Raw genomic sequence first — 13,093 nt, forward strand, 5'->3', positions numbered from 1 at the left:
GATGCGAAACAACTAAAAATGTACAAAACATACTAAACTTTTATGTGTGTGAGACTGTAAAACTTTTTTTATTTTGCAACATCTAGCTTTATAGTTTGGCTCATCTTGAGCAGCAGACCTTATTGATGAAAATTTGATCAGTTGCGATAATAAATTGGTGCGATCAAACATGACTATAGGTCATCAGGTTGTTGGATCTTATTTGGAAATAGACGTTGCTACAATTTGACATTTATATCAAAAAAATTACCGGTTCTCAATTTTTTCTGAAATTTTCACTATCGTATCTCAACATAATGTACCAAACAACATTAAAAAGATTTTTGGTGTACAAGAACCGGAAATTGGTGTTACTTCCGTAAAACAATTGATGTAGCAAACAAGTGTATGAAAATACCTACATTTTTAGAGTTTAAGATGTTGTAACTTTTTTATTATGCAATGTTTTGTTACCTATTTGAGTTCATAATTTGCAGCAGATCCTACTTTAAATATTATAATATTATTTGATAGCGTAAAACATTGTTTTGATATTTTTTTTGACAAAAAAGTGAACCCTGTCGTACACCTTTGGAAGGCGGCACTAAATAGTTCATAGCACAGGCCCTGTAGACCTTTTTAATTTTTTTTTTTTATCTCATGAGTCGTGTCTTAGGGAGCTACAAATATAACCCAATACTGGTTAAATTGATTTGTGGGCAAAATTCTTTTGTTCCTGTAACAGGTCCTTTGAAAAAAAGTCATAACTACAAATTAAGGGGGTCTCGTATGCCAAATTTTTCTCGTGAACTTTTAAGTAAGCCATCAGAAATGGTGGCAAAAAACTTCCAAGACAGCTGCTTGCATTGTGGGCCATTTTTGTATACCACCGCATCGAAGTTAGGGGGGTGGGGTATACTGGAATCATTGTCTGTCTGTAGACAAAACATTGTACCTCCTACTCCTCCTAGGTTTATGCATGGATTTTAATGAAACTTTCCACACATGTTATACAAAAATGTACCTCAGATGAACTTGTGTCTCCCAGAACGCCATTATATTTTCTTTCAATATTTACCAGATGTATGGCCCTTGTCTTCTGTAGACAGTACATTACGTTACTGAAATGGCTAAATATCTCGGAAACGGTAGGTATTTTGTATACACATATACCTTGGAATATTGTAGGCATTAAATCTACTCTACTGACAGCTTCCGATGTCGTGGGGTCAGAGGTCAAAGGTCACAAATGAATGACGTTACTGAAATGGCTAATTATCTAGGAAACAGTACGTATTTTGTATACACGTATACATTACAGTATATTAGCCAATTATGCAGGCTTTATTGTGACAAACTTCCAAGGTCATAAGGCCAAAGGTCACAGATGCATTATGTTATTCAAATGGCTATCTATCGCAGAAATGGTAGGTATTTTGTATACATATACCGGGTACCTTGGAGTATACATGTATGAAGCATTGATGCAAGCTACATTGTGAGCAGCCCCATGCCAATGCGGGGGTATTAGTTAGCCCATAGGCGACAGTTCTAGTTAATAGACCTCGGGGTTTTGGTATTTTTGTACTCATTTGCCAATGAATCCAAGGAAACTGCGGTATTCCAAAGGGAATAACCATCTCAATTTCTTGGGTAAATTTAAGAGAAACGGCGACAGTAGACTTTACATGCAACATCTGTACATCCTGGTGCATATTTTGTTTTTCGAATGGGCCAAAATTATAGCAGGTACAAAATACAAATACACATCAAGGAACCAAGAGGATCATGCATACCAAGTTTCATTATGTAGTTCCTGAGAAAAAAATGGCTGTCAGCTGCAGGCGGCCATTGTGCTTTTATGATCCATCTCCAATTAAAGCATGCGCAATTATTGACCACGGAGGTCATGCATACGTATACCAATTTTATCAGTTTCTCTGTCGAGTAGTTTGTACGAAATAGCAGTCACAAAAATCTTCACAGACAAACTGACGCTTGGTAAGTATGGACAGAAGTTGCATTGTAATATACAACCGGCCATATGATGATAGCTAACACAGACTAGGATTGACAACGCTCAAAAAGCTATCCAAGTCTGTGGGCAGGACAGGCTGTCATCATGACCTTGTATCAAGTGAAGTTAAATTCAGCAAATAAATACAAACAACTAAATATTAGCTCACACTTTTTATTCTTCAACAGTTATTTTGTGTAACTAACAATGCATAAAAGCCACGCCATATGACGAAGCCTAGTGTTCTGTTACCATAAATTCTAATCTACTTCGTGGCAAAATGACCAGCATATTGCAAGGAGATCTATGTTTGAACGATACTAATGATACACATAGATAGATGATACAGTGGGTGACGCCCGTCATATAGGGTTAACCAAGGCAGTCTGACTGAGTCAGGCAAATATTTCCTCTACAATCCACACACAAACACACACACACACACACACAAATGTTATCTGTTCAGTTAAAAAGTTACTGATGGAAAATCTTAAATTAATCTTATCAATCTTCTGATTTCATGAAAGACATTGAAACAATGGTTTTTCACAATATTTTAAAAATTTCTCCTTTGCTTAATCTTTTTCGTCAAATTGCCATCCAATGTGTACTTGCTATCTTTGGAAGCAATAATACAATATGTTACATTTTTCGCAGTAAGAAACCAAGGGATATTTATTATGCAGCTTAACACAAACTATATATTTTGTGTGATAGTCTGCAAATGTGACTGATAAAAAAACCACCAACCTCACATCGCAGTTGAATATTAAGTAAATAATCTACAAAGGAACTAGGTGATGGACTAATATTGTACCAGTTTATATTATTATCGTACACATTTTACACCTTTGTGTGCATACGCTTCACTGGTCATTTGTCTGATGAAGGTGACGGTGTACATATTGTATCAGTCATCTAAGGTCACATAGAAAATGTTATTGGTTGTGTAAGAACTTCTCATAATCCATACTTACCAACCTAAAGAAAACGTTTAGAAATATTGTACCAGTATTTACATGAATGACAGACATTTGGTGATCCTATCGAAGAAATGTAAGAAGATGATGTAATATGGAAACATTGTTATATAACATTTTCTATAATTGCATAGCACAGGATGTAGAAACAGTACCCAGATCAGGGGAAATATAGAACACTTGTCGACTGGGACTGTTCTTAGATCTTGTTACGATATATCACGCACATACTTTCATAAAAGGGGGCAGTAAGAATCGCACAAATCACACACACATGCTTACAGGTGGAATAAAACCTTGGAAATAGTTGGTACCCGCTTCAGGTTTGGAACTTCAATTTTTACCATAGATTCATTAAAGGACTTGGAGGTGTTATGGGTCATTTTTGGCATCATAAAAAGTTAAAAATTCAACTTGATTTCTTCACTTACTTCTTTTATAAACATTGGTTAACCAGGGATATCTTTCCTGGTACAGATTTGTTTTCATTTCGCATTTTTAGATCTATACATAATGTACCCCACCATAGCACTAAAATTGGGTTGCTATGCAGAAATAGCTAGCATGCAGGAATGAAATCCTCCACATGTGATAACCCAAAATTTCTTTCTACCAACGAACACAGGTATGACAATGTTTAGCATGTGAAATATTTGTTTAGTTGGTGTATGCGGAGGCTTTCAAAAATTGAACAGTGTATAATTAGTTTGCTTCAAAATGGTCAACTTTCTACATTACTAGTGCACAATGGATGATATCATGCATATTATCTCCTATACCAATACCTCTGTACTTCATTTATCCCAGACTATGTCTACAACAACTTTGACAATTAAATGACCCTTAGTGCCCCAAGTCCTGTATTGAAATAAACAAACCATGTTACACCTACTTTTCTTCGAAGAAAAATTTTAATTTCCTTAAAACTATTTATACAAAGTGAAACGGTCTATCTCCATGGTGTTTATAAATATACACAGTAAAACTGTCTCTATGACATTTATATAATATCAAATATGAAACTTTCTGCGGGTATCCAAGTCTCTGTAACTTAATGTACTTAAAGTTTAAAGTTTAACGAAGTTGTTGAAAACATCCTTCTGATATTTACATTCCACAAAACCCAGTAATTACACATAACTGGTAGACCAGCTAATTGAGAAGAAGAACAATTCAAATGGATACCCCCAAAACTATCACACTCTCAATGGACAAGGGGAGGTAATCCAACATATTTTGTGTATGCAACATTTTAAGGTGGGAGTGAAAGATTTCTACTGATGAATGAAAATAATTTTATATTTATTAGTATATGAACATGATGGAACTATTTCTAAATATAGCTTGTCTGCATTTTTTTCAAATCTGGCAAGAAAATTTCATTTTAGAAGCTTGACTGAACTGACCTTGCTTTAAATTTGACCACAGGGGCTGGACCTGACCTATTACAGGGTCAAAACAAATGTTCCTGACCTACAGCAAGCTAAAGCCCATTGGGGCTGAAACAGAGCTTAAATGGGGTTCCAATAGCTAGACTGCCTTGTGAAACAACAGCCAGACCTGACCTTAAAATATATTTGAAACATATTACACTTAACATCAAGGAAAACGGACGAAGTAGATAACAGGTGAAACAGTCTGTCCACTGAATTATGCTGAAATACCTCACTATTTTATCTGCATAAATAATATGCTGGAATTCAATGAAAGTTTCGTTCAGAGACATGTCGTACCAATTTTGGAAGATTAAAAATTGATTCAAAACAGATATATATTCAAAATCCTAATGCTTCCTTTAACAAAAGCTAAATAATCCCAAAGAGTGCTTACTGTTTATAGACACCCACAATTAGTATGGCTGGAAACTTGTCTAAATGTTCATGAGAAAGGCTCTACACCGGCTTTTAGAACTAACATGTATGGGTTTGTTTTCTTCACGTAATCTTCGACTTTGTGATGACAGTACGGATCACCTGCACCCTATATGTATAAATACAAATGACCTGTGTGGCATTTGTTTAGCGAATGTTTAATACACACATACAAAACTGTTTCTCACTCACATTTCATAATATTTCATTTCTACGAAAACAGAAAGACAATTCCTTTCAGAGTCGGTGATATTTCACACATACAAGGCAAGTGGGTCGTACATTAATAACAATCGGTAATAAAACACAAAACAATAAAACACAATACAGAAACCTCTAAACAAAATCTACATACAACACACAGAACACAGTGATGTTTGCTTCAAGTGTCTTAGCATACATTTTAACTTTTCTGACAATGAACAGAAACAAACATATATATATTTGGAACGCTTACTAAACACGTACTGCATCTATTTGCACTGATGTGATATATCGATCTAGAAAATTTATCATTCCAGAAAGTTAAGTGGAAAATGTCAAAATTGAGACAATGATGTCGGTTAATATTTCCTTCTTTTCTGTGAAAAATTCCACAAAATACATTATTTCACACAGACCAATCCCAAATATTCCCACAATCAGTATTTCTTTTATACTTATTCTTTTCTTTATTCCTGCTCAGAAAAACCACGTTATTTTGACATGAACAGACAGATCTTTCAACTGAATAAAGATGCTTGACAAATAAGGATTGAAGCTTGAAATTAATCACACATATATATAATCAATATCAAATGTTTCAGAATACAATAATTATGCAAAATCTACATTAAAAAACAACTATCTTGTGTAATAATGAAGTTTTTTTGTACGTACATATGAACACGTTCGTTTAGAAAACAAGAAATCTGGACATTTTTTTCTTTGGATCAGATGTAAAAACAAAAATTATACTTCTGAATCTGAAAATTTGTGTTTCAGTTTCCAAAGATATTTTTTTGTAAATGGATGGCGACATACAATATATTTATTTCCTGTCCAAAAAAATGGCTTAGTGTAAAATTATGTTTTCCCATCTGGGATCTTACTCTTATTAACATCAAACAATAATATTTTTTCGTAAATTTTATCAGCCAAACAGATTGTGTTAACCCTAAAATTAAAAGAGCACTAAATTTTTCAATTATTTGAATTGAAATTTCATTAAACTAAATACAAATGAACAAACAGACAGCATGGAAACTTAAAAAAAAGGTAAAAATTTGCAAATTTCACTTTTCATCATTCGAAAATTTGTTTAAATGGACATTTTCTCCAGAACAAGCCTTAGGAATTAATGAATTTAGACAACTTACTGTTGCAAAATTAAGGTCACTCAGACACATATTTTCTTATCAATTAAACATCTTTCAATTTTTTTTCTTGCATATAAAGGGGAAGTTTGATGAGCGAATAATGAATAATCATACATAGTAACTCCAATTGCCTAAATGTGTACATATGTATATCCCCCTTATCAATTAAAAGGCTATAACATAGAGATTCTACATAAACAGCACTACGAGAAACAGAAGACGATACTGGCATCAAACATATTAATAACAAAAGTTCTCCTACTCCATATCAATGAAAGCACATTTCTAATTATAATAACAAAAATAAAATAAATAAAATAACACAGTTTAAATGCAATTAATCAAACAGACGCTTACCTTCCCTAGCGTAAACACTTTATCTAGGGTCTTGTCAATATGATGGGATGATGAATAACAAACAGTAAAAAAACATGATTCATTACTTTTTACTGTTACTCAACATGATTTTTCTTAAGCGCAAATTTAAATCTAGGTTACCTGGTATAATGTTATTAAAATTTGAGGAAATATTTAGCTTAAAGCACTATTTTTTTCATTTTTCTTTTTAAGTAAGCACCTTGGCTGGAGGGGTTGTAGTGGGGTAGGGGGCGATTGAAGGAAACATGGCCATAGATTCAATCACACCAGACAAAGAGTTCTTATAGTTTATTAGAAGTGTCAACTGAGTTCGCCCCTACAGCCGGCTTCAATTCTCAATGGAGAATGGGTGCTTATATTACCAAATCATATAAGGCAGTTCAGCGGAGCCGTCATCCTAACATGTACATTGTACAGTTGTATTAAAACAGCCTTGTTTTACTGTGCTTGTAAGATGTTACAGGTATTACAGAGTTTCTTTGTATAATGGCTAAAGCAACTTAAACAGGGAAAACACTGCTGTATATAGCAGAAAAATCAAAGGAAAAGCAACCAATAATAAAGTGTAAAGCACAACACACGAATGTACTGGAGACAGGCTGTACCAGCACAACACACGTGTGTACTGCAGACAGGCTGTACCAGCACAACACACGAGTGTACTGGAGACAGGCTTTACCAGCACAACACACGAATGTACTGGAGACAGGATGTACCAGCACAACACACGAGTGTACTGGAGACCGGCTGTACCAGCACAAAATATGAGTGTACTCGAGACAGGCTGTACCAGCACAACACACGAGTGAACTGGAGACAGGCTGTACCAGCACAACACACGAGGGTACTGGAGACAGGCTGTACCAGCTCAAAACATGAGTGTACTGGAGACAGGCTGTACCAGCACAACACACGAGTGACCTGGAGACAGGCTGTACCAGCACAACACACGATTGTACTGGAGACAGGCTGTACAAGCACAACACATGAATGTACTGGAGACAGGCTGTACCAGCACAAAACATGAGTGTACTGGAGACAGGCTGTACCAGCACAACACACGAGTTTACTGGAGACAGCAGGCTGTACCAGCACAACACACGAGTGTACTAGAGACAGCAGGCTGTACCAGCACAACACACGAGTGTACTCGAGACAGGCTGTACCAGCACAACACACGAGTGTACTGGAGACAGGCTACACCAGCACAAAGATCCGTAGATATCACATCATTTCAATAACGATCAAGGATTTCTAGAAAGACATTCTGGTATAGTAAATATTATATATATACATAATACAAAACTCTGCAGTATCCACAGACAATGAAATCCCATTATAATATGACACTGAAGAATGGGTTATTTTCCTCTATTTGTTGATAAGGATGCATTTGGTTTCTCCTAAGTTTCCACATGCTAATGATATAGGTCTTAACTTTAGAATGCAGGCCAGTGTTTTGTGTAGGAGTTTTCCAGTTGAGTCTAGACCATCATTTTTGATGAGTCGTATGGCTAAGAGATATCGTGAGTCCACAAAATGTGGGAGACACTCACAGGAAAAGCATTTTTTTTGAAATCCAAGTATTCCATTTTTGATATAACGGGACATATCTTCTTTGCACCCCTGGGATATGTCATGACAAAATCGAAAGCTCCATACATGCCACCTTACAGATGATATCAGATGGCCAGTCTAGAAACTGTTACAGAATCTTGCATAACTTTGATCTGTTTGGTACAAGGTATAAGGAATCACCCAGTAGCATAATGGTAAAACTGACAGCATTCATTTGATCAATGATTTTATTTTAGTTCCTTTGTAATTTTCAAGGGACATGCATCAGCCTCCAGATTTGTGCAATTCATGTCTGAATCCAATCAAATGCTTTCCTGTACTGTGAGCCTTGAACTTTGTTGTCATGACATATATATAGTCCGAGGGAGTAGAGAACACATACGGAAAATGGAACACCCTTAGATTTCAAAGATGAGGAAAACCACAAGCCCAGAACTCAAATATCTGTGTCCCCAAAAACACTGTATGCATTTTAAATCTGACAATTTTATGAAATCTAATAAATCAACAAATAGAACAAAATGTCATTTCAACTTTCATGGGCTGATAATCATTGATGGTCTTTCACTTATCACTCAGTTTTTACATATAAACAATTTAGACATGATGACTGTATCCGTATTGATGATATTAATATATATATATATATATATCATATGCATATATACAGAGAGGACTAATATACAAAGGTGAAGATGCAATTTCCATGCAGCCCAAATAGATTACCGTGTTGCAGTTTAACAGTTGTTCCGTTCCACATACAAATTGGTTATAATTCAACAATTGCCGCGTGTCAGATACAGGTACAATTGTAGTACATTACCAACACAAGACCAGCTGCCGTGGCAATACCTGTTAGGTCAATGTTGATTGACTCATTATACGAAACAGGTAAAAGACAGGTACCTCTAGATCTACTCTACTTAGTGGAAACTTTGCTTCTCTGTTTCACAACCATATGTGTGGAAAAATTTTCGGTGAACAACTACCTGGTGTATCTCATCTACTTAGTCTGATACGTTGCCTGAGGGCTCAGGATCATTGATCGAGTGTGAGTTAATGAGGAGCCGGTTACTACAAAGCGTGTATTTACAGTTGCATGCTAGTCTTGCAGTACCACGGTCTCACGGGTCACAATAAGCAGATCTGTTCAGAACTTGTCAGCTGTTTAAGTGTCAGTAGCACACAGCCACATTTTCAGATCCACACTTCTACCAAACTGTATTGTAAAAAATTGAGGAATGAAGTTCTGTCATCACTTTGTCTATATATCACATCTCCAGCACCATGTAACACAGGGACAACCAAATTGCAAGTCCCTGTGAAAACCAATTCCTGTGGCCGAGTCGACCCTGCAGCGACCTCTGAAAGTCCCCTGTGTCAATTGGTTTCATATGTCGAGAGTAAAGCTGCATCTACAGGCTCCATACACGAGGGACAGGTGAATGATCGCATTAGCCAGTCATCAATACAGTCTCTGTGATAAGTGTGCATACAGGGCAAAAACCTCAGGCTCTCTCCCAGTATAAATTCATTCATACATATAACACACCTGTAACAGTAAACAAACGTATAACAGTAACAAATTAACAAAGAACTGACAATGCTCACAAAATATGTAGTGCTGAAGACCTCAGCAATAACTTTTCTAGTTGCCTTGCATTGCCTTGTGTTAAAAAACTATTTTACTCAATGTTCCAATGTTGATTTCAAGAGAAGCAAGTTAGGCAATTGGACATTTGTTGATGAAACATTCTCATATAGAATAGATTTATCATAAACATTCATAATAATCCATGACTATACATTGAGGTACACACCTGCTGTACACATGAACTATAATCATTGGTTAGCATGTGTCTTTCTGAAGTGCCTCAAAAAATACATCGAAAAGATAAAACAAAATCCCCAATAGCCTAACCAGTACAGAATGTCTACTGCAATACTAATTTTTAGGGTTTTTCACTGCAAAAAACCCATCTAGAAAATGTCTGTAAGACATGAATGTCCCCGTCACCATGTGAAATTAGTTTCAGTGTCTGATGTTCTATAAATAAACGAGACGTGATGGACATGGGCAACACTATATATATGAACAACCCCATTTTATGGCGAGGGCATGAACAAAAATCCCTTATTTTAACTCAATTTCCCGTAAAATGATAAAAGTAAAACTCACAGATAGGTCTCCAAGAAATCTGGCATGTATGCTAATATTATAAGCTCTCTTACATTTCGGTACCCTGCAGTACTTACTCTTTTCCCTTCTTGCTGGAGCCATCATACACGCCTACAGGCAAATGACTGATCAGTCCTAGACGTTTGGCAATCTTAATCTGTTCTTCCTCGGACAGTTGGTTGGCCAGTCGACTCACATTTGGGGAGGGATGGTATACTGGTACACGCTCCTGTCACATCAAATATCAACAAATATCAGTATAAGTAATAATATCAATAATAATTCAAGGTTCTTATATTCCACTTTATCACAACCTAGTTCATAGGTCGTCTCAAATCGGTTCACAAATTATTATTCGTGGTTATTGGGCCTCTGCAACCAACCAATATCTTTCTCAACTCCCTGGGGAGCATACAGCCGGTGCTGCCATTTCGGTGCCCACAACTATAGCTAGCATTCAACAATTCTAGAACCTTTACAGCTGAATTGGCTGGAACAAGCGGAGTAAAGTATCTTGTTCAAAGAAACAACACATTGCCGTGATGTGACTCAAACCTGCAACCCTTCGGTCAAGAGCCTGGCATCCTACCACTAGATTAAATATGGCTACTGCGCCTCCTAACAAGTAAATCTTAGCAGAGAAGAAATTGACATACATCACTTGGCAGTCCTATCTGTGTATTATGATATATATATATGTGTTATTGTGACACTTAATGCATACACATGTTTGTCTTGGGTTGGTAAATTAAAAGGAACATATGTCAGTCTGAAATTAAACAACAAATGTGTACCATTGCTATCACTGCAGTGTTGGACTCAAAATTTGTTTCAAATTAAACATGAACATTTATCAGTCTTAGATTGATAAATGTTGATGTATGAAACGAATTTAGATATAGTGCACGAAATGTATGAAAATTTAATTTGAATTTGAGATGTAAAAAGAGATACTTATAGAAGTGGAAAAATCATTATCTATGCAGAATATATCTAGGCCAAAAGTAATGTGTTGGAAATCGCTTTTTAAAAATTATACTTTTAAAAACCTTGCTGTAGACAGAAATGATGTTTGAATGTACTTAAGTATATATGGTCAACTTGCAAGTCAAAGTATTTAATTCTGCTGCATCTACATCGCAATATATGTAATTCTGCTGCATCTACATCGCAATAAATGTAATTATAACTCTTTCAAAGTTTTCATTTTGTAGTCAAACCATGAACAATCACAGAAAATTATGATTAATCAGTAACAGTCAGAGTTGAAATGACTAATTACATGTATATTCATTTATTAGATTCAATTGTTACAATATATAATTCTTGGAATAATATTTCTGTAGTGGACCTGGACTGGGTCATTGCCAGCGACCAATGCAAGTATACATAACTAAATTGGTGAGTTCTCTTGAGGTCTGGGTTTGAATCCCAGTCTGGACTTGCATATTTACTTTTCTGTTATTCATATCTATGATTTCAATTCGATATCATAATTTCAGACAAATTGGTCACACAGTGTCACGTCTTCTTTTAGTGACTACAAAAGACCACATGTTTGCTCATTGCACATTTGTGTGCTATGGCCTTCCCTTGGCAATATGCTGTGGAAATATGTCCAAGTAATTATATATATAAGTTGCCGAAAAGGATATATCAGCATGCCGGTGCTAGGATTAACAGGTGCTAGGATAAACAAAGGGCAACATTTAAGGGCAATATGATGGCCACACAGGGTTTATTACATGGAATGAAGAATTTATCACTGGAACTAGAAGGACATTCTTTTTTCAAACAATGACCACAAAGGTAATCTCCCGGCATATGTTATAATGACGTGTTTTTTTTTTTTTTATATAGAATTATGAAATATAATTAATTTCTTATCTTCTAAATTAGTACACATCACTTGTACACAGGTCTTCACTTTCATATTTTACTTTTACTTTTCGAGCAACATCTTTAAACTATTTCATCAATGATATTTACCATATGCCACGCGTTCGTTAGTCTCAGTATGAAAATTGTTTTGAGGAATGGTTTCGGAATGGCCTTGTTACTAAAAATAGCTTTACCTATCGTGCCTTTTGTGTTATAACTTAATCAATAATCTATGCCATATATATATATAACAAATTTAAAACATTATAACAGGAATACGTTTACTTTCCAGTTGGCAGCTGAAATAGAACATGTAAAAACAGTTACAGAAAGCCAAGCATATATCATAACAACAAAGGATCGTCCGATCCGGCCTGACTTTGTTTGTAAACACTGTCTGACATTGTGACACCAACCTGATACGGCGGAGGAGGGCCGAGTGCTTGCTCGGCCCCATCTTGATTGTCATGACCTCGTAATAGCGATATGTCGTCTGTACTTGGTGTTTTAAAACAGTTCCCCATATTGTTTGGTAATGGCAAACGAGTAGACTATTAAATAAAGGTATATTCAATACACGTTTTCATTGTTCCTGGAACAGGTGACAAGTGAAAACATTCGCCTGATCACGCACATTCTTCCGCGAGTGACGTAAATGTCGGGCGAGATTTATTGCATCAAAATCTATACTTAACTAATTAATTAAACAAGGTACATATATTTATAACATGTATTTCCAGTATTATTGATAATTAAAACTAAAAACTAAAATTGAGGCATTTTGATTGTAGGATTATATTTTGCGTAGGAATATTTTTTATATCAAAACAAACCCAAAAATTAATTTGGTTTCGTATTTGTATGACGCATTA

The 13,093-nt window shown here is 35.6% G+C and overlaps 1 protein-coding gene across 1 annotated transcript; it reads right to left on the minus strand.

Annotated features, from left to right (window-relative positions):
- Window positions 1–2,154: 2,154 nt before the first annotated feature.
- Window positions 2,155–12,866, minus strand: LOC110442349 (RING finger protein 11-like). Its single transcript, XM_021485908.1, has 3 exons — window positions 12,638–12,866; window positions 10,418–10,569; window positions 2,155–9,713 (listed from the first exon to the last, which is right to left on the minus strand). Exons 1-3 carry the CDS (start codon window positions 12,743–12,745, stop codon window positions 9,542–9,544), a joined length of 432 nt encoding a protein of 143 aa, XP_021341583.1. The 5' UTR covers window positions 12,746–12,866; the 3' UTR covers window positions 2,155–9,541.
- Window positions 12,867–13,093: the final 227 nt, after the last annotated feature.

The sequence above is a fragment of the Mizuhopecten yessoensis genome, unplaced genomic scaffold, assembly GCF_002113885.1.
Source record: "Mizuhopecten yessoensis strain PY_sf001 unplaced genomic scaffold, ASM211388v2 scaffold716253, whole genome shotgun sequence".
NCBI classification, from domain to species: domain Eukaryota; kingdom Metazoa; phylum Mollusca; class Bivalvia; order Pectinida; family Pectinidae; genus Mizuhopecten; species Mizuhopecten yessoensis.

Coding starts and splice junctions, on each gene's coding strand:
- LOC110442349 (XM_021485908.1), bottom strand. CDS start 12,745: ATGGGGAACTGTTTTAAAACACCAAGTACAGACGACATATCGCTATTA. Junction 10,570..12,637: donor GCCCTCCTCCGCCGTATCAG/GTTGGTGTCACA, acceptor TTGATGTGACAG/GAGCGTGTACCAGTATACCA. Junction 9,714..10,417: donor TCCAGCAAGAAGGGAAAAGA/GTAAGTACTGCA, acceptor TTACTGTTACAG/GTGTGTTATATGTATGAATG.